The sequence below is a fragment of the Vidua macroura genome, chromosome 3, assembly GCF_024509145.1.
Source record: "Vidua macroura isolate BioBank_ID:100142 chromosome 3, ASM2450914v1, whole genome shotgun sequence".
Classification (NCBI taxonomy): Eukaryota; Metazoa; Chordata; class Aves; order Passeriformes; family Viduidae; genus Vidua; species Vidua macroura.
The window spans coordinates 46,111,274-46,129,696 of NC_071573.1; the positions used below are offsets into that span (position 1 = coordinate 46,111,274).

Consider the following 18,423-nt stretch of genomic DNA (forward strand, 5'->3'; position numbering starts at 1 on the left):
TAAACTGAACATGTTAATGAAAAATGGTGCAATAGAAAAATGGTATTTAGTTTCTATCGTAGGTAAAAAGTTACTGTCTGCTGTAATTGTACTCTTTGAAACCTTACAACACACAACAAATATCAGTTTCTATGAACAACCTACAGGTATACTTCCTTACTCTCTAGAAATTCTTTTTCAGGAAGGTAAAAATTCCTCAAATTTAGTTACACTAAACATTTGTCAAAAAAGGTAATCACTTCTTTTCCTTAAGGAAGAAATTAGTTTTATATGGATGGTATTGTGGTTTGCTATATATATCTATGTATCTGTAATAGTATATAAATACATATAGGCATATATATATAATTAATAGATATAATTTTATATATATACACATACATACACATGTATTTGCCTAGCAGCCTGATGATAGCATACTAGTGCCTAGAACAGCTATGCAAAGTTCTTCTATATGACATTTGTTTGATTACAGTCACCACCTGAAAAGTAAAACTTCTCTAAGGTTAGGTTGACATGGTATACTTACCTTTTGCAATAGTAAGGAAGGGTCCCCTGATGTCAAATTTCCAGAAAGTAGCAGAATAATTTTCTCATTGGCCACTCCAACCAACTCTGTAGACCTGGTAGATTTAATTGCCTCTCCAAGAGCTACTCCAAAGGAAAAAAAAAAATTGAATAATCTAGGTATAAATTTCACATATTAACATACTGGTGGCTCAATATTTAGAATCAGTCAGAAACACACGAAACAATTTCTACCTTTTTTCAAAGAGGTTTTTTTCAAAATCCATTCACAGTTACAGCATGATAGCCTGATAGTAACAGCCTGCCTCCTTCAATATGTGTTTAGGTTCAGTAAAGATGAGGTCCTAACTTGCCACAGGGTTTCTCTTATCAAATTAGTTATAAGGAATGTTTTACCTTCTGGCCAGCCTTTCAGTAAAGGATGCAAGGAGCAGAGATCAGACTCTGACAAACACACAGCCATTTTCCAATCTGCAGATTTTGAATTTGCATTAGTGATTATCATAAAAGGTAACAACTGCATTACTGCTGCATCTAGCAGCTCTTTCTTCTCTTTCAAAATCTCCTCTTTGACTAAAATTTTTACTGCTTGTTCCAAAACCTTGTACCTAAAAGAGAACAAATCATGTTGAAAACACATTACTCAATCACATCAGCAATATTTCTTTCATTTGTTCTCTATTCTCCATGGTGATTTTCTGTATCTAAATAATAATTGGACATCTCTCCTGTAACTCAGCATAGACATAGCATAACAAAAAACATTTGCAGAGAAACACAGTTTTTGAAGTACTCTTTATAGTTACTTTAAAAAAAATAATTTGCACAGAAATAATGTAGACTGAAAAAAAGAGCATGGACATACCATTTTCCATCCTTTGAAAGATCAGCTTTCTGGAAAATGTTCAAAAGACTTGATACTATTACTTCTGGATTGACTTGTTCCCTGAAAGTCTGAACCATAATCAAGAAAAATGAATGAAAATACAACAATATACAAAACAGTCTACCACATCATAATGGAAAATGCATGTGCTACACCAAGTGGGAACAGAGATCAAAAATTACTAACTGCATTCCTGCTGATGTTCATGTATTGAAAATACTATCAGGTGAAAAGAAGTAATAAAGCTACCCAGTATGCCCTCTTGAGATGCTGAAGTATGGAGAATTTACTGAATGTAGAAATGTTTAGTAAAAATTATAAACAATATGCAAACTATGTTGTAATTAAATAAGAATTACTTTTACTTTACATTCCATCTGGATCACAAAAATAAAAGGCACATTAACAAAAGACACTAAAGTTTAAAGGAGCCCTCACATGCTTCTATTCCTATTTACTGGTGATCAAGAATGAATGAACACACAAGACCAATTCCACTACTACTAATAATATTATCCACTACTACTAGCAGAAGCCATAAAGACAGACTGTTACTCTAGCTGGAAACAATCAGTACAATGCATACCAGAGTCCTATCCAGTAAACCTGAGCTGGAGCTCAGGACTTTGCCACTATCAACTGACCAAATGACTCGCATATGGAAAAACTCAGCTGAGCACCTCTCACTGGAGTAATGTCTTGTGACTGCACCACTTTCCATCCAAAAGACAGATAGTGTGGCTTGCCTTTTTATAGAAAAACATACAGAATAAGCAGGAAGCGTGCCTCAAATAATAATCAAAGATTTAAGTATGGTTCAGTAGCTACATTAAAAAAAAAAGAAAAACAAAATTGATAAATTCACTTTAACTGCCTACACCTTGGTACGGATCGGGTAGCAGAGATTTGGGGAGAATTTGTGAGATGGAAAACAACACAACTCTCCTGAATTTGTGTTGCTTTCACCTGTTAAAGGATAAAAGTAATGCAATAAGGACACAAAGACAAGAAAGACAACTACACAGAATACAGTCCAGGCACACACACATTGGAGACCAGGGAAAATCTTGCATGCCAAAAGACACATACTTACCTCCAAAGAACTGAGAGCAGACATCACAACATCTCTGTTGTCATCCTTGAGCCGTCCAAAAATTGCTTCTTCTATGAAAGCCTGATCAAAACCTTCCTGAAAAAATAAAGGAAAACAGAGTCAAAGGGAAAATAAATAATTGGTCTGTAGAACACTTTACAGGCTTTTAATGAAATATCTGAATTCTAGTGTAAGAGAAGTGGTAATATAATCTAAATTAAACCTTATAGGCAGACTAACTTTCAATAACAAAAGAAAGAAAACTAGAAATATTAATTAACTTGGACTTTATGAGAAGGTGAGCAGCTTAATCAACAAGAACTATATCCAGACTCCAGAATATGGGGAAATGGTGACAGAAGCCTACTGAAAACACCATGAAAAGCAATAAGGATGACATAGGCACAGTTTCACATACCACTCATCTTCAACTGGTAAGTCTGGCAAAAACGTTTTGAAGACATTCTATATTAAGTCAGTTCTGTAAGCGAGAGGTTCAGACACAAACCTTTGAAGTTTCAATAACACCTTTCAAATGCTGAAGAGCCAGGACCCGCACAGCAGGCTGAGGATGATTCAAACTAAGCAGAAGGGAGGTATCAGAGTCTTCCAGAAACTGAAATACAGATTTCACAGTGACCCCATTACATGTTAAAAATATTTTAAATATACATAAGGATAATGGGAGACATTCTTATGGCAATTTTTTGTATCAGAGGAAAACCTGCATAATCAAAACCTAGAAAGATGAACTACAGTACAATGATATTGTATAACTATTTTAAATTATTACATTTCTTCACTATTGCAGACAGTTTTTGGAAGATAGCTTGAAAAGTACAGTAAGCCACAGACACCATTATGTCCTAGAAAAGCATTACTCTTATCTAAGGATTCTGAGAAAGCTCTAGTGACAATGTCAATGTGACAGAGCACAGAGAGAAACTGTTAAAAAGGCATCCCTGCTAGTCCAATTGCGTGCACTTATCTCAGGAACCTTAAAAGCTGGAAGAGAGTCATATGCCTCTGTTCTGCATGCCTTGTGTTTCTGTTAATCCACTTGTTACTCAGACACAGAATCTGCACCTTTGTTAAAACAGTACAAAATTACAGGAAGTGTTTCTTTATGTGGTTTGTCATATTTTCCTAAGTGCTTTCAGTCTTTCAATCATTGCAAACAACAGCCATAATACTGTTTAACCAGGGAAAAAAACCCACACTTACGAGTCCTTATGATTAAAAAAAACTTAAAAGACTGACAGCTTTTGTTTTACCACAGTTTTGACCAAGCTCCCCCCACAAAATGTTTAATCAAGTTAGGGTGTTTTGGTTTTTTTTGGTTTTTTTTTTTTTTTTTTTTTTTTTTTTTTTTTTGTTTTGGTTTTTTTTTTTTTCTTTTTTTTTTTTTGTGGGAATGGTAGACAGTTTGTTTACAAGGAGGAATAGAGAGCAGAACTCTGTCAAAAATCAGCCTTCTGACCGTATAACCATACAAGATCTAGGATCACAATCCTACCTACCTTGTACTTGCCACAGCTTAATGAAAGAGAAATAAATTGATGAAAAAGATTTTGGTCAGCCTCATCTGTGCAATCTTGCAGGTGCTTCTCCAACACAGAGTCTAAGGCTTTAGGATACCTGCCAAAAGACAAAACCATCAATACTTTCTTCAGAGGATTATAGAAAAACATGTATTTACAGGAGAAATACAGGGAAAACCAAGGAAACTGAATGCACATGCATTCATCCAAACCTGATATTTGAAGTGGTTTTGCAAAGGCAATAAACCATTATGTCTTAACAGATGAATGATTTGCAGACCACTAGGAGACATAATGAGCAGAGAAGCTCATGCTACAAAGTAAAGGGCTGTACAAAGCCCGTAGGTCTGCATCCATGTATTACAGTGTTAACAAAATATGTAATGACAATCAGTAAAATAAAATTTGGACAGAGTCTAGGAGTCAGTTACTTCTTTTGTATCTACTTCAGCAAGACTATTGTGCTTACTACACCAAATAATCCAAGATCATTGCTGATATCACCGCTCTACAGACTGTGGGTCTGTCATAGAAAAATGCAACTTACTTTCTCTCAAGAAGTCTGATGAGAGGAAGGATCTTTTGATTGAGTGCAGCCATTTTGGTGGGATTAGATTCAATCTCTGTACCACGCGAGATAAACTCTTCAAGAAACTTGCTGAAATTACAAACAAAAGAAAAAGCCACAACGTTTTGCATGGTACCTTTTTTATTACTGTTATAAAGCCCAGTGCTTAACAGATTAGGATTAATATACATTATTTACTGCAAGTACAGATTTGCTGCTGGCCTCAAGTTTCACTCTGTCCCACAAATACTAAATGAATGGCTCTTCTGGGTTACTGAATGTTTAAATTTCAAAATCCACATCTGGACTTGAATTATGAACTCAGAAAAACATGCTCATATAATGCTAATGCCATGGTCAGGAATTATTTATTATTAAACCAGAAGTGACTGCAGTACTGCATAAGAAAAAGAACTGAAGTCAACTCACGAAGCCAACAGGGAATCTAAATCCTTTTCCAGTGGTATACTCTCAAGAATATTTTGAAGATGCTTGATGTAAATGTCATTTTCTGTCTCCTCAGATTCTTCTTGCTCCTCTAAGGACATTCATAAAAGATGAACTATAGTTAGAGAACAGTCGCCTCATACTGATTAAAGAAAACAGGTTCTACAGGCATCATCCTCTGGTGAACGAAGCACACAGCTTGAAGACCACAGTGCTCATCCAGTACTAACTCTCTGTGATCCATGAGCAATGCTTTATACCAATGTCATTAAAATGCCAACGCCTGGATTGCTGCCAATAAATTCAAGGATGCTTTGGCATGTTCCAGACCTGCTGCTAAAAGCTGTGCCAGCAACTTCCCTAGAGCATTCCTTGTGTGAATCTGGACCTTTTTAACAAAACAGCTTTCCCAGTCATGACTCAGCATGAAAATGTCACAGTGCAAGCAGAGTCTCTAGCACAGACACAGGCTACAACTGCATGCCTGGCAGCATTGCTGCATCAGACTGTTCCCAGGCACATTTAATTCTCTGGGTAAACACAGGTGTCCCCTAATTAAACTACATAGGGAGTACATGCAATCTACCCAAGATTTCATAGTACTACAATACACCTTTAAGAAGGAAAAAAAAAAAAAAAGAAAAAAAAAAGCAAACACAGAAGCTCAATCAGGTCTTCACAGGTACTGGCACAGTTTCAATGGAAGAAGCAATTACACAGCTGTGACATTTACCACAGTTATCCATCCTTAATGCTGATCCAAGTTTTACAAAAAATCTGTGCTAACTTACCTGTATCACTTTTCACAATGGTGTGAACAAGGTGAGGCAACAGGTAGCGGAGAAGAGGAGAGATATCATAGCCTGCTGACAGGCCTTGCAAAAGTGTTACCAGTTCTGGGGTTTTGCACAGATAATTAAACGGCCTGCACAATTGAAAGGGGGGAAAAAGAAAAGTATGTATGCTTATCTGGGTTACAAACACTTTCAAAACCATGCAGACTTCACAAGGATTCAATTCCCAGCATCAGGTAACAGCCCCATTGTAAACAAACACTGAAAAGATTTAAAGGGCTCCACTTAATGCCAGATGTTTATTGGCAAATTTAATATCCAAGAAGAAAAGAGGGTACTGTCAGCCATTTTGAGCACAGCTGCTGCAACAGCACAGTGAACCTACCTCTGTTTTTTGCAAAGCTGACAGTAAAAGGAAAAATACTTGTATAAATTACAGGAACAGATATCCTCACACTGCAAGGAGCATATCTATCCCCAGACGCAGCAAAAGGGACGAGAAGTAATCGTGCAATGACAGATCCTCTGAGGAGAAGCCATTTCCCTTTTGGCTCACACAAAGCTTCATCTTGTCTCCTTTTACACCCATCTGGCTGGATGCTGCATAATATATCAACCCCATACCTGCACTTTTTAACGTATGACAGTGTTCAGTTATCTGGAAAGTAATCACTCTATATATCACTCATAACATTTTTCCTATTGGAATACTCCTCTCTGCCAGCAAGCAAATGCCCTGCCGCATGTGGGACTATGTTCACATGCACGTTACTAGCACAAGCCAACTGTGCCAGATGGGTGGGAACCTACCACATGAGCCTCCAGGAGAACACCTCACCTGAAGTGAGACCAAACAAGTGGTGGTATAGAAGCACTTACGCTTCAGGTGTTAAACTACACCAACTCAAAGCCCTTCCACTGAAGGGACAGAACTTCTTTGCACTTTCCAGAAAACCTCTTACTTGACAGGGCTCAGTCTTGCACACTGACATCAATCCCTTATTAAGAGAAGAAGCAGAAGGACCAAGAGATGACCAGACTGCACCACTGAGACTCCTCTGCTGCAGTGAGCATACAAATTTTCAAAGTAAGCCAAAGGAACTTGCAAGCCCTTTGAAATGTTAACAACCAAAACTTCTGACAGGGAAGTATCCCTTTAATGATGAAGATATAAAAATTTCAAATTATCAAAGCGCAGTTTGGAATTTTAGAAAGTGGGGAAATCTGATTCATGTAGACTTACTTTTTCCCAAGTTTATCTCCTTTCTGAGTTTGCAGAAGTAGGTTCAAGCAAGCCAGCCCATCCCTGATTAATGAGGGCACTTTCAAAAATGTCTTGCTTATCTGTACCATCAAGGAATGCACCAAGGAAGTCTCCACTGTCAGTTTTACCGTAATCTGGCAGATTATCATGTATGTTGCAGCTCTGTAATCCTGTACAGAGGATTTCAAGCCCTAGAAAAAGAGATAAAGGTGAATTTTCAACACAGAATAACATAAAAGAGTACATTAACATAAAAATAATTTTTATTCTGACATCCACGGAATCCTACTATGTTCTTTTCCATGTGTTGATGTGGGATGTGCCCATGGGGAGGACAGTGTGGGAATGTCATGGGAAACTACAGTTGTTTAGCATAAGGCATTTCCCCAGAGTCCTCTGCCCCCCAATGCAAATGAGCACATGCCCATCACCTGTCAGTTTGTGGCTGTCATCTCCCCAAGTTCTGGAAAGTTCCCCGTTCTCGTTGTTTCTAATGGTTCCCTCTGTAAACCACTCCTTCCCTTTTCCCTCATTGGCCCAGTTTATGTTACCCCATCCCTGTTCCTCCCTTACACCCTTTTCCCACTGGATCATTTGTACCCTAGCTACTCCTTCCCTCCCCAGTTATATACTCTGGCCCCTCCTTCCCTGGGTCGCCCTCAGAGTCTGCTCCCCTGAGTGTGGTTGTCTCCCTGCTCCTATTTCTGCCTCCCTACTCCTTCGATCAATCCTCAATAAACCCGCTTCGATTCCAGCAGCTCAAGAGTCCTTCGGTCTTCCTGGTGGGGATTTTAATTACGCTATCCAGGCACCCGTTGACCAGCCAACTGAGGGTTACCCTGTGGGACTCGGTCCGGGGTAGCCTAATATGTTAATGCTTAAGGTATCTATAAACTAAGCTTTCAAGAAGAAAAATCTGTCATGCAGGGTCCACAGATAAAGAAGACACATTTATCAACTACTGCTTTGTTTGTTGACAAAGCAACAATCGTGGACAAGAGAGGATATTAAACCAGGCTGTTTACCCTGACACCATTTCCTCATGGTTTAGCATGATAAATCTCAAAGCAAAGACAGTCTTCAAACTGTGTATCCATTTCTCACAGCTCCATTCCTCATGCAAAGTAGAAAACAGTTCCTAAAGTGCTCATCTGAGGTGTGAAAAAACATTATTTCCCATGGACCCTCACCTGCCTGAGGTTTCAAATCAGGCTGACTGGTACACTATGTATCACACAGGATATCTCTCTTGGATGTTATCTGCAGATGCACGTCTGCAGAACACAGTACACTTCATCACACAGGAGGGAAACAGCTTCACCTACCTTTTGGACATAAGGGAGCAGAAGAGAGACCATAGTGTCTGTTATCTTCTCTGCAGCTCCAAGAGCTGACACAATGGTGGAAGCATAAAACACAAGGAGGACTCTCAGTTGAGCTGAGTTGCTGGGACACTCTGAAAAGACCTGGATCACAGAAAAAAATCAGTTGTTCAGACATCAGGGTAAGTGGAAATGCACATATGGCTTCCCTCAAACCACCAAAATCTTACAACTCTGGCCTGCAAGCTCCAGGAGCTCCTGCTGGCACAACTTAAGTCATCTCCTCTCACAGCAGAAATCCTTGCAAGAGGTTACTGCTCCTCCTCACAGACACGGCAGATGGAAATGGGTGCCGATGTAGTTAATCAGAATAAGGCAGCCAAAATCACGTGTGATCCTGGTGTACTGCTCAAGACTCAGAGCTGGACAGCCAAGAAGCTAAAAGGTTTTATGCTTAACACCTCCTTCTATACCTGTGAATAAACTCAGTTACTGTGTCTGCTTTGCTTAGTTTGACAGCAGATGCATCCCAGTTCTCTAAATAACTGGATCTATCATACATCTTACCCTTCTGAGACTACAGAACTAGCCCTCTATTTGACAATAGCTGAAAAATACAAAAAAATTTGCCCACCTTCTAACATCCTCAATTTCAAAGTCTCATTAATATTTGAAGATGTGTATTAAAACACCCATGACAACCCCCAGAAGAGACATGGAAATTCAGAGCACAGTTAAAGACTAATAGAAGGAATGAGTTTATGGAAGAAATTAAGACAATTAAGTAACCTGAGGCAACACAGTAAATAATACAGTATGGCCAAATTGTTTTGTCATGGCTCATTGATTCTCAGCCACTTCTTATAAGAACTTCTGACAGACTGTCATCTTCACAAATTATAATAAAAGAAATCCTCATATTGTTTACTGATAAATTATTTTACTCTTTGATATGCAGTTCAAAATATTAAGAAATAGCACACTACCATAAAAACACAGAAAAGACAAAGTGACAACAAGCAATGTTCTAGAATAAATGAACAACCTTCACAGATTTTGCCACCAGCCTGCAGATGAAATCCATGAAGTCCAGGTCTTTGTAGCAGTGTGTAATGACAGTACCCCTTGCCAGTGGGACTCCAGGTTTCTTTACACAGTGAAAAAAAGTAAAGTTAGAACACTCAGAGTAAAACGAAGCACAGAAAGTAAAAATTACTATAATCTCTGTATTAATCCTACTGATGAGTAAACACTGTTTAAATTGAAATAAGCAATGGATTTCTTCACACTGCTCTAGAATGTTTTGTGTCTACATTAAGACACATGATAAAGAGTATTACATTTAAGATACATGGAAATAAACATAAATTCATGTATCTTCCTAGCAGTAGCAAATACTTATACCGTAAAAGCATGCTTTAACTTATCTAAAGCAAAGAGTAATTACAGTCAAAGCTTTTTAATATCAACTTCACCTTTAAAGAAAGATAGCAGAAACAACATGTGGGCATCCAGGCTCCGTTCCTGTAATTAAACCTTTCAGTACAGTTCTACAACTAACCACATAAATTGGTGGACCATATTCATAAGTAGAGTAGAAGAGTCAAGATATTATTAAATAAAGTCATTAAGGGTCTTTCCATCTTGCATCTGTTAAGTACTTTACCCGTATTGGATCCATCCAATGCCACTTATGAGTTGGGCTTTTTATATCTAAAAGTTGAATAACTCTCACAAATAGGTTAGTCTCATGATATGGCAGAACGCAACCAATCAAACTGTCTTGATTGTAGAGATGAATGTGAAATCTAAGGAAAAGAACATACATATGTAATTAAAAGGTATCTGTAACCCAGAAAGGAAAAAAGACCCCTCCACATTCCTCTCAGAATACCTTGTTTACTTGCTTTTAAGCAAGACCTGACATGGTTGTCATACTGAGTCAGATCTATGTTCCACCTACAGTCCAGAAACTCAAGGTAGCCTGTTTATGCTAGAAGAAAAAAATAGTGCTAGCGTATTTTTTCCTCTCACTATCAACAATTTTATGTCCCTGTACGACTTAAAATTACCTTAATTTCTTCTGCACAGATTTCAATATTATACCAGATGTTACAATAATCTAGTATGAATCTCTCAGTACAATACCGTTATAAAAAAATTGTGATTCAAAGAAATGTGTATCAGGAAAATCACACACTCTTTCATGATAAGAAATGCACTTTCTGCATTTGGATAAGTTAATTTATATAAATAAATATAACATCACAAAATACTTCATTGCTTTTTTCTTCACACCTTCACAAAACCTTGAAATAAGAATAGTTAGGGTTCATGGTACAGTGTTAATATCAAAACTTTGCTATTTTAAAAAGCCCACTTCTAAAAGCACAATATAGAAGTGCCTCTCTATGTGCTCTGTAAGATGCTTAGGGCTGGGCAACTTTGGTGAAAGCCAGGCATGGAAGTAATTGCTTTTATACAGAGTACCATGACAGATCAAAATAATCACAGAAATTTATCGAAAAATAAAAATCTAATTGGCAAAAAAGAGCATCTGGCCCCACAAGGACTAAGTCTAAATGCACATTATTAACATTTTAACCTATTTTCAGAAAGCTAAAGTAAAATTATTCAAAATTTTTCTCACTGGGGAAAAATAAATCTTGCATTTCTAGCCTTATCTATTGACATGTAGGATATTCAGTGGATTACCTCTGAATCAGCCATTCAAGGCACTTCTGGGCTGGCTTAAGCATAAAGTAGGGGGACAGGTGAATAAGGAACAGTGAAATATTCTTATTCAGCTGCTGATTTACTGATTTAGTCTGAACACTGCGTTCAAGGCCTTTGGATGTGGAACTAAACAAACTGGACTGGAACTCTTCAAATGAAGGATCAATGCCCATCAGCTCTTCTAAGCCAGTGCATCCTGTGGGGAAAAAAATTAAAATGGGAGGAATGCTTTTAACATGACAGTTTTTGTTCTCCAGTCCTACCCACTTACCTGCTCACTGGCATATCCAACTTTTTTGCTGTACTGGTATATGTCATCCTCACCAAGCAAACCAAAACAAACAATAAAGAGGCCTAAGACAAAAACCTTTGATATACTTAAACTATTTCTCAACTGACAAAGAAAAACAGTATTAGCAACTATCAGCAGAGTGCTCTTGCAGCAATGAAGGCCAGCAGCATCCTGGGTTGTGCTGTGCCTGAGAGCACAGCCAACAGGCTGAGGGAGGGGGGAACTGTCCCTTCCATTTGTGAGCTGCAGCTGGAGCCCTGTGTGCAATTTTGAGATCATCAGTAGAAGAAAAACATTTCTAGATATGAGTTCAGTAGAGGAATGCTGAGATGGTCTAGGGGCTGGAAAACAACATACAAGGAAAAGGAGGAACTGCTCAGCCTGGAGAAGAGAGAGTCAAAAGGAAATCTTCCTGCTGTCTGCAGCTACTTAGCAGGATATAGTGTGGGTTATCAAGGAGATGGAGCCAAACTCTTCTGGGAGATGCATAGTGGAAGGATGGGAGGATAACAGATGCAATCTGGAACATAGGAAACTCAAACCCAATGTATAGATTTTATTTCTTCTAACAGTGGAATGATCAAATACTGGACCAGAGGTCCAATATTGGATAAGAGACCATAAAAACTCCATCCCCAAACTCAGCCAAGCAGTTCTAGAGTAACTATTTAAGAAACCAAAAAACCACACTGTGCTGCATCAAAGATATATATCTAAAATTAAAACATGATATTAATCTGTCTGGTTTTAGAAAACAGCTTTCTTATTCAACAGTATCAAATTCCCAGATAAAATTTTACACAAAAATGGAAAGGGATAGAGCATAAAGAATTTGAAGTGTGACAACACTGCAAAGGCTACTGCCACTTCACATTATTTGTTTACCATAACATTACTCAAGAACAGGGCATCAGCATGTTTTCATGAAACAAGAATTCATGTCAGAAGGCACACTGGGAGATTTCCAGTCCCAGGCTCTGCTCAAAGCAGGGTTAAAAGGGTCTCCAAAATTGGACCAGGTTGCTCAGGGTATTATCCTGAGAGAGTTTTCAAAAAAGTCACTTTTTCTTTTTACCAAGCACAATCTCCCCAGACAATCTTTTTAACTGCTTGACTGTCCTCACACTGAAAAAACTTTTCCATCTGTTCAGTTTTAACTCCTGTTCTTTCAACTTACTCCCACTGTCTCCTGTCCTTCAGCCATACACGCCTGGTGCATCTTCTGGGAACCTCCTCAAAGGTAATGGCAGGCTCCTATGAGACCCATCCAAAGCCTTCTCTTCTTCAGACTGAATGAGACCAGAGACATTCCTCTCATCAACTTTTCCTTATTGGGCAAATTCTCCAGTCCCTGAGCATCTTGGTGATCCCTGATTCTACCCCTTCACCTTACCCTTACGTGCCCAGAAACATGCTCGTAGAGGCACTGCTCCCTGGTTTTCCCAAGGATTGGAGTGATGCTGACTAGCCGGCAGCTTTTTGAACTATCCTTTTGGCTTTTTTTTGAATACGGGTATGCCTTTCCTATTTATCTTCCTCCATCTGTTTTTTGGAGTGTTTTTAAAGCCAGTGCAGCCAAACTCACCGATGGCAAAAAACGTGTCCCTGTCAATAGTCGCGGCTTCCTTGCAGGTGAAGAGCAGTGATGCCACCTCGCTGCGATCCAGGAGGCTGGGATCGGTCTGGGGAAGCGCCAGCCGCTTCAGCTGCTCCGCCAGGGACGTCATGGCTCCGCGTTTCGGGGAAAGGAGCCTCCGGAGAAAACTGGGGGAAGAAAACCACAGCAGGCCCGCCGATGAAGCAGCCGCCTCTCCCGGCCCCAGCGCGGCCCCGCTGCCGCTCGGGGCGCGCAAGTGTGGCCGGGCCGGGCCCGGCCGGGAGGAAGGGAACAGCGCCCGGCGGTGACGCGTGTCCCTATCCCTGTCCCGATCCCGGTCCCCGCCACCGACCTGGCTCCCGCCGCTCCCCGCCGGGCCCACGTGCGCTGCGCGCGCCGCTCACCCGGAAGCGGCTGCTCCCGAGGCTCGGGAAGTTCCCGCCCCGGCGACGGGAGCCGGGCCCGGACCGGCCCCGGCCGTGCCCCGCCCCGGCAGCGGCCGGCGAGCGGCCCGGCGGGAAAGGGGCTGGAGCCGCCGGGCGAGAGCTGCGAGGCCACGGCACCCTGGCCTGTGTCAGGAATAGTGTAGCCAGGAGGACCAGGGAAAGGATCGTCAGATCCTGTGTCCGGTTCTGTGCTCTGCAGTGCAAGAAGGACATTGCGGTGCTGGAGCGAATCCAGAGAATGGCTGCAGAGCTGGTGAAGGGTCTAGAGCACAAATCCTGTGAGGAGCAGCTGAGGGAGCTGGGGTGTTTAGCCTGGAGAAAAGGAAGCTCAGCGGGACGTTGTCGTTCTCTACAACTTCCTGAAAGGAGACGGTAGCCAGGTGGGAGTTGGCCTTTTCCTCCGAGCAACAAGTGACAGGACTAGAGGAAATGGCCTCGAGTTGTGCTTGTTTAGTTTGGATATTAAGAAACATTGTTTCACCATAAGGGTGGTCAGGCATTGGAACTGAAGGGAAGTGATGGAGTTACCATCCCCGGAGGTGGATAGAATACACGTGGATGTGGGATTTAGGGACATGGTTTAGTGGTGGGCTTGGCAGTGCTGGCTTAGTGGTTGGACACAATGATCTTAGAAGTCTTTTCCAACCCTAATGATTCCATGATTCAGCTGAGTATGTGCCACTTCCAGGAGCGGCCGTGTCGGCGTGTGGCTGGTGTCCGTGAGGAAAGCAGCTGTTGTGGCCATTGTGGATGGTGTCACCCATCCAGGTAGGTGCCTCACAGTGCCGTGTCCCTTTGGAGGCATCACGTAGGTGTGGGGCAGGCCTAGCCTGCCTGCAGTGAGGCAGCAACCAGGCCAGGCAGCAGCCAGGGTGAGAAGGCAGCAGCAATGGAGAGATGAAGACACCTCAGCGTGGCATGGCTGCTGCTGGCTTTGTGCTGAGCCCAACAGCCTGGAGTGGGGATCCACCAAATATCTCTTCACAGAGAAGAGATGGAACAACTAGAGCAACTAAAGTTGTTCTACCTTAGGATTTTTCCATATCTGGAGTGAGTGAAGTTAGGGAAAGTGCAGGACTCCCATGAGCAGAAGGTATTGAAAGTTGCAGTGATGTTTGTGGGCTAGATCCTAGCTGCAGAACCTCAGAACAATGTAGACTGGAAGAGTCCTCTAAAAGCCATCTGATTCAGCCCCAGAGCAGGACCAGCTTAGAGCATTTTGCTCATGGTTTTGCCCAGTTGTGTTTGGAATATCTCCAAGGGTGGAAACTCCATGGCTTCACTGAGCCTCTCATCCAAGATTTGGTTAACCTCAGACAAAAAATAAATTTCTGATGTTAAAACCTGTGATGTCTCCCATCAGTTTGTATTCAAGGTTGCAGGGTTCTGCACCTGGAAGTCGGTGCACAAGGCCATAAAGGGAACATGGCTTGTGCCAAACCAAGAAAAGCCTGACACAAAAATCAGAAATAAAATTTTCCCGAACTGATGTCAGCAGAAGGACAAAATGATACCAAAGATATTCCAGCACCAGTTCTGTGAAGTTTCGTAGCTATGACAGAAATAACAGATTTGTTTGTAAGGCTGCTGTATTTGGCAATCATTTAACATGCAGTAGAAATACAAAATGCTGATAAAAGTCTGGGATTGCAGAGAATTATTTAAATGCTTAATTTTATCCATTGTAAGTGTCCCCTAATTTCAACATTTTGTTATTCCTCTCTGATTTTTCTTTGCTTGGGTTAAAGCATTGTAGGTGTGGCAGCAGAGGGAGGAAATGCAGCTGGATGATATTTACCAGTGTCTTGTTAGAGAGTGTGTGTAACTCTGTGTCATGTTCCTTCTGACATGGTATGATCTGGATGTAATCACAGCAATTGCTGAGCTGGTAAGAGTTGCTACCACTGCAGTGTCAAAGTGTTTGTAGGATATAACTGATTTAACAAGAATTGATATTATTTTTCTGATGGTTCTAACACTTGAGATTCTGACCACCTAGCAAAGGAGCTGGCTGGGAGTGGTGCAAACCAAAAGGCCAGTTTTATTGCACTTTTGTCACATTCCTTGTGGCTTCTCTGCATCCTTTTCTTTCATGAAACTTTCATGTGACTTTACTTCTAGCATAACTTAAAACGTACAGAAATATGCATGTTTCCGTGCCTAAAAGTACCAAACATTAAGATACCTAGAAAATATTTTTGCAAGGGGCAGAAAGATGGCTCTAAACCTAGAAAACTAGTCTTGTTTATTTGTTTGTGTTTAGCAATGAGGTTCATTATTTAAATACTCTAGCCAGAAAGATAAACTGGAAGTTGTAAATGCTGGAATGTGTTCAGGTTCTGTTTTTTCCCATGGAGAGCTGCAAAACTTTTATACCTTTGTGCTTTTTCTTCCATCCTTATTTGGTTCCAGAGTAAAGCTGGGATTTCCTTTGGAAGTTAATTGGAGGAACAGAGACACCTTCTGCAGAAGGAAAAATATTTGTTCTTGATTTGATTATAAACAAGTGTTTTATGGAAAAGATTAGCTCAGAAAATCTATTAGGAAATATGCTTAGTTGGCATTTTAATTAGCCAGTGTTGAAGCTGAGCCTCATGAAGATTTGCTCCATGCTGGACTCTAAAGAGGTGCTTTTTTGAACTGAAATCCAAACCTATTTCAAGTAGTCCCTTTATTTTCTCATCACGTAGATGGTCTGTGTAGGTAGAATTCTCATAGCCCCACTGCAGCTGAGATCACCTCTGCCGATGGCTACTATTAAACTGTAGGCACAGAGTTTGTGGTAATTGGGCGTGGAGCTGCGGCTGAGCCTAATCCCCAGTGGGCTGCAGCTGTGAGGAGCAGGTGAACAGCATTGAAGGTAATGAGACCTGGAGTGCCCAGGTGCACTGACCAATCACCAGAGGCAACAGAGGGCACACAGGTGCGGTGCATAAACATGAGGGCTATAAAAGGTTGGGCTAAAGAACAAGAGGAGCAGATGCTTGCAGCCTTCTGCAGTGGCTTGGTGTTGCTCTGTATGGGCAGCTAATTGAAGCCTTCTGATGTGTTACTCTGTTTGGGTGACTGCTTAAAGCGTTCTGAAACTGTATGGTGTCTGTCTCCACTGCAACATTAAACTGCATTTGAAAGAATCTATTGCCTGTTAAAATTCTTAGGGTCTTAGAATATTAATTGTCATATGCTAATTTTTAACTGGGGAGAAAGGTGATCTGTTTCAAGCATTTTCTGTAAGTTTACTTGTAAGCATTGGCATGCTTGAAAAGGTTTGATTGAGAAAGATAAACACTATGAAATTTTAAATGTTCTTTGCTTTTGTAAAAATACTGCTGCTAAGTTTGTGGTACTTTTAGAGAAAATATAATGGATGTCTTTATAAAGATAGAGGTCTAGTCTTCATATTCTTTTTCTTCCAACTCACCTCACCAGCTGTACATTAAGCAGAGCTTCATCTACCTTACTAAGTAATGTAACCCAGCAGGAAGAGATTTGTAAAATGAAATGGTGCTGAGGAACCCTCATCACACTGTGCATTTCAGAGGTTGCATGCAGACCAGATCATGTTCTCTCTGATCAAACCCCTGTGAGTTGCATTCCTGGAATACATCTTTCTGTTCTGGCTTCATTTGTAAGCAAGAGGTGGGAGGAATTTCATGTAGAGAGGAAAAAGGAATCTCTTCTGATTCCTTTTCAAAGGAAAAAAAGGGAATGCTCAGTAGTGTTCAATTGTCATGTGTGAGAATGAATGTGAAGGTGTTGAGTGCTACTTATGCAATTTACTGTTTACATACCAAATTATGGTGGTTGTATTAAATGCTCTTAAGCATTCTCAAACAATAATTAATATGATACTTCTTTTTTCCTTCTTGCACCACCTTCTGTAATCTAGTGAGCCACCATGATAAACAATTCTGAAGGAGGTAGAAGAAAGCCATCTTCCCTGTGCTTTCTATCACTTGCTAATAATCTTGGTATGTTCCCTGACATTTCCCCATGCCATTTCTAATTGGGAATGTGACTGGCATTTAAAATGCAATCTGATTGCAGCATAATGAAGTAATATTAAAACCTTCCTAGGTTATGCAAAGCTCATCACTTTTTCAGAGTGTATGAAGTTCTTTAATGTTTTAAGCAAAAGTAGGTGTTAAAAAATCCATGTTTTTAATATGGGTTTGTGGCTGCGAATTGAACTGTAAACCCATCTGTGTTTCAGAGCAGTGGCTTGAACATCTTGTTCACCCAAGGTAATCTCATTGTCAAGGAATATATTGTATTTCACTGTTGGTTTTAGGAGGCATGCTGAAGTTTTGTGGTTTGGGAGACTCTGCAATTAAATCTGCTATTCTGAGTATTTGTTCTTAATTCATGTACATATCTGCTTCCTATTAGAACATTATAATTTATAAGAATGCACATGTGGTCTCTGAATTTATGGAGTTACTGTGATTATCAGGAAAAACTGTGCTTTATTGTGTTCTTTAGTCTGTGTTAATATATTTTTCTCTATTTTCAGTTCTTTCTGTACCCTGCCACCGATGGGCATTGTGAAATGATGAGGCAGTACCTTTCTACAGGGTATGTGTTTATAAGGCCTCAAGGCCATTATTCCCTTGGCTAAGCTTTTGCTAAAAGCAAAGAGATAGGAGCTGTTTTGTCCTATAGCAATGCACAGATCTAAAATGAGGGAGGTAAGATTTATTTTCCTTGTCTGCTTTCTCCCATAAGGGCTTCATATTTTTATGCTCGCATCAGTGAAACTCGGGAGTAATTCTGATGAGGTCAGTGAAGCTGTATGAGTATGCAGCTGGGGTAACTGGAGGCAGACAAAATCAGGTATAATTCATAGAATCACTGAATGGTTTGAGTTGGAAGGGGCCTTATAGATGATCTGGTTCCAACCTCCCCACCA

At 40.4% G+C, this 18,423-nt stretch overlaps 1 protein-coding gene across 1 annotated transcript in view; it reads right to left on the reverse strand.

The window, feature by feature from the left end:
* HEATR1 (HEAT repeat containing 1) overlaps window positions 1–13,198 on the reverse strand; it is a 36,165-nt gene extending 22,967 nt beyond the window's left edge. Inside the window, exons 1-15 of the mRNA XM_053972291.1 lie at window positions 13,057–13,198; window positions 11,159–11,375; window positions 10,110–10,251; window positions 9,489–9,590; window positions 8,447–8,587; window positions 7,101–7,312; window positions 5,855–5,988; window positions 5,046–5,154; window positions 4,596–4,706; window positions 4,028–4,145; window positions 3,016–3,123; window positions 2,508–2,603; window positions 1,394–1,482; window positions 925–1,136; window positions 530–651 (exon numbers count right to left, since the gene is read on the reverse strand). Of these exons, the coding sequence (XP_053828266.1) occupies window positions 530–651; window positions 925–1,136; window positions 1,394–1,482; window positions 2,508–2,603; window positions 3,016–3,123; window positions 4,028–4,145; window positions 4,596–4,706; window positions 5,046–5,154; window positions 5,855–5,988; window positions 7,101–7,312; window positions 8,447–8,587; window positions 9,489–9,590; window positions 10,110–10,251; window positions 11,159–11,375; window positions 13,057–13,198 (2,055 nt within the window). The remainder of the gene's footprint in view (window positions 1–529; window positions 652–924; window positions 1,137–1,393; window positions 1,483–2,507; window positions 2,604–3,015; window positions 3,124–4,027; window positions 4,146–4,595; window positions 4,707–5,045; window positions 5,155–5,854; window positions 5,989–7,100; window positions 7,313–8,446; window positions 8,588–9,488; window positions 9,591–10,109; window positions 10,252–11,158; window positions 11,376–13,056) is intronic.
* Between the last annotated feature and the right edge of the window lie 5,225 nt (window positions 13,199–18,423).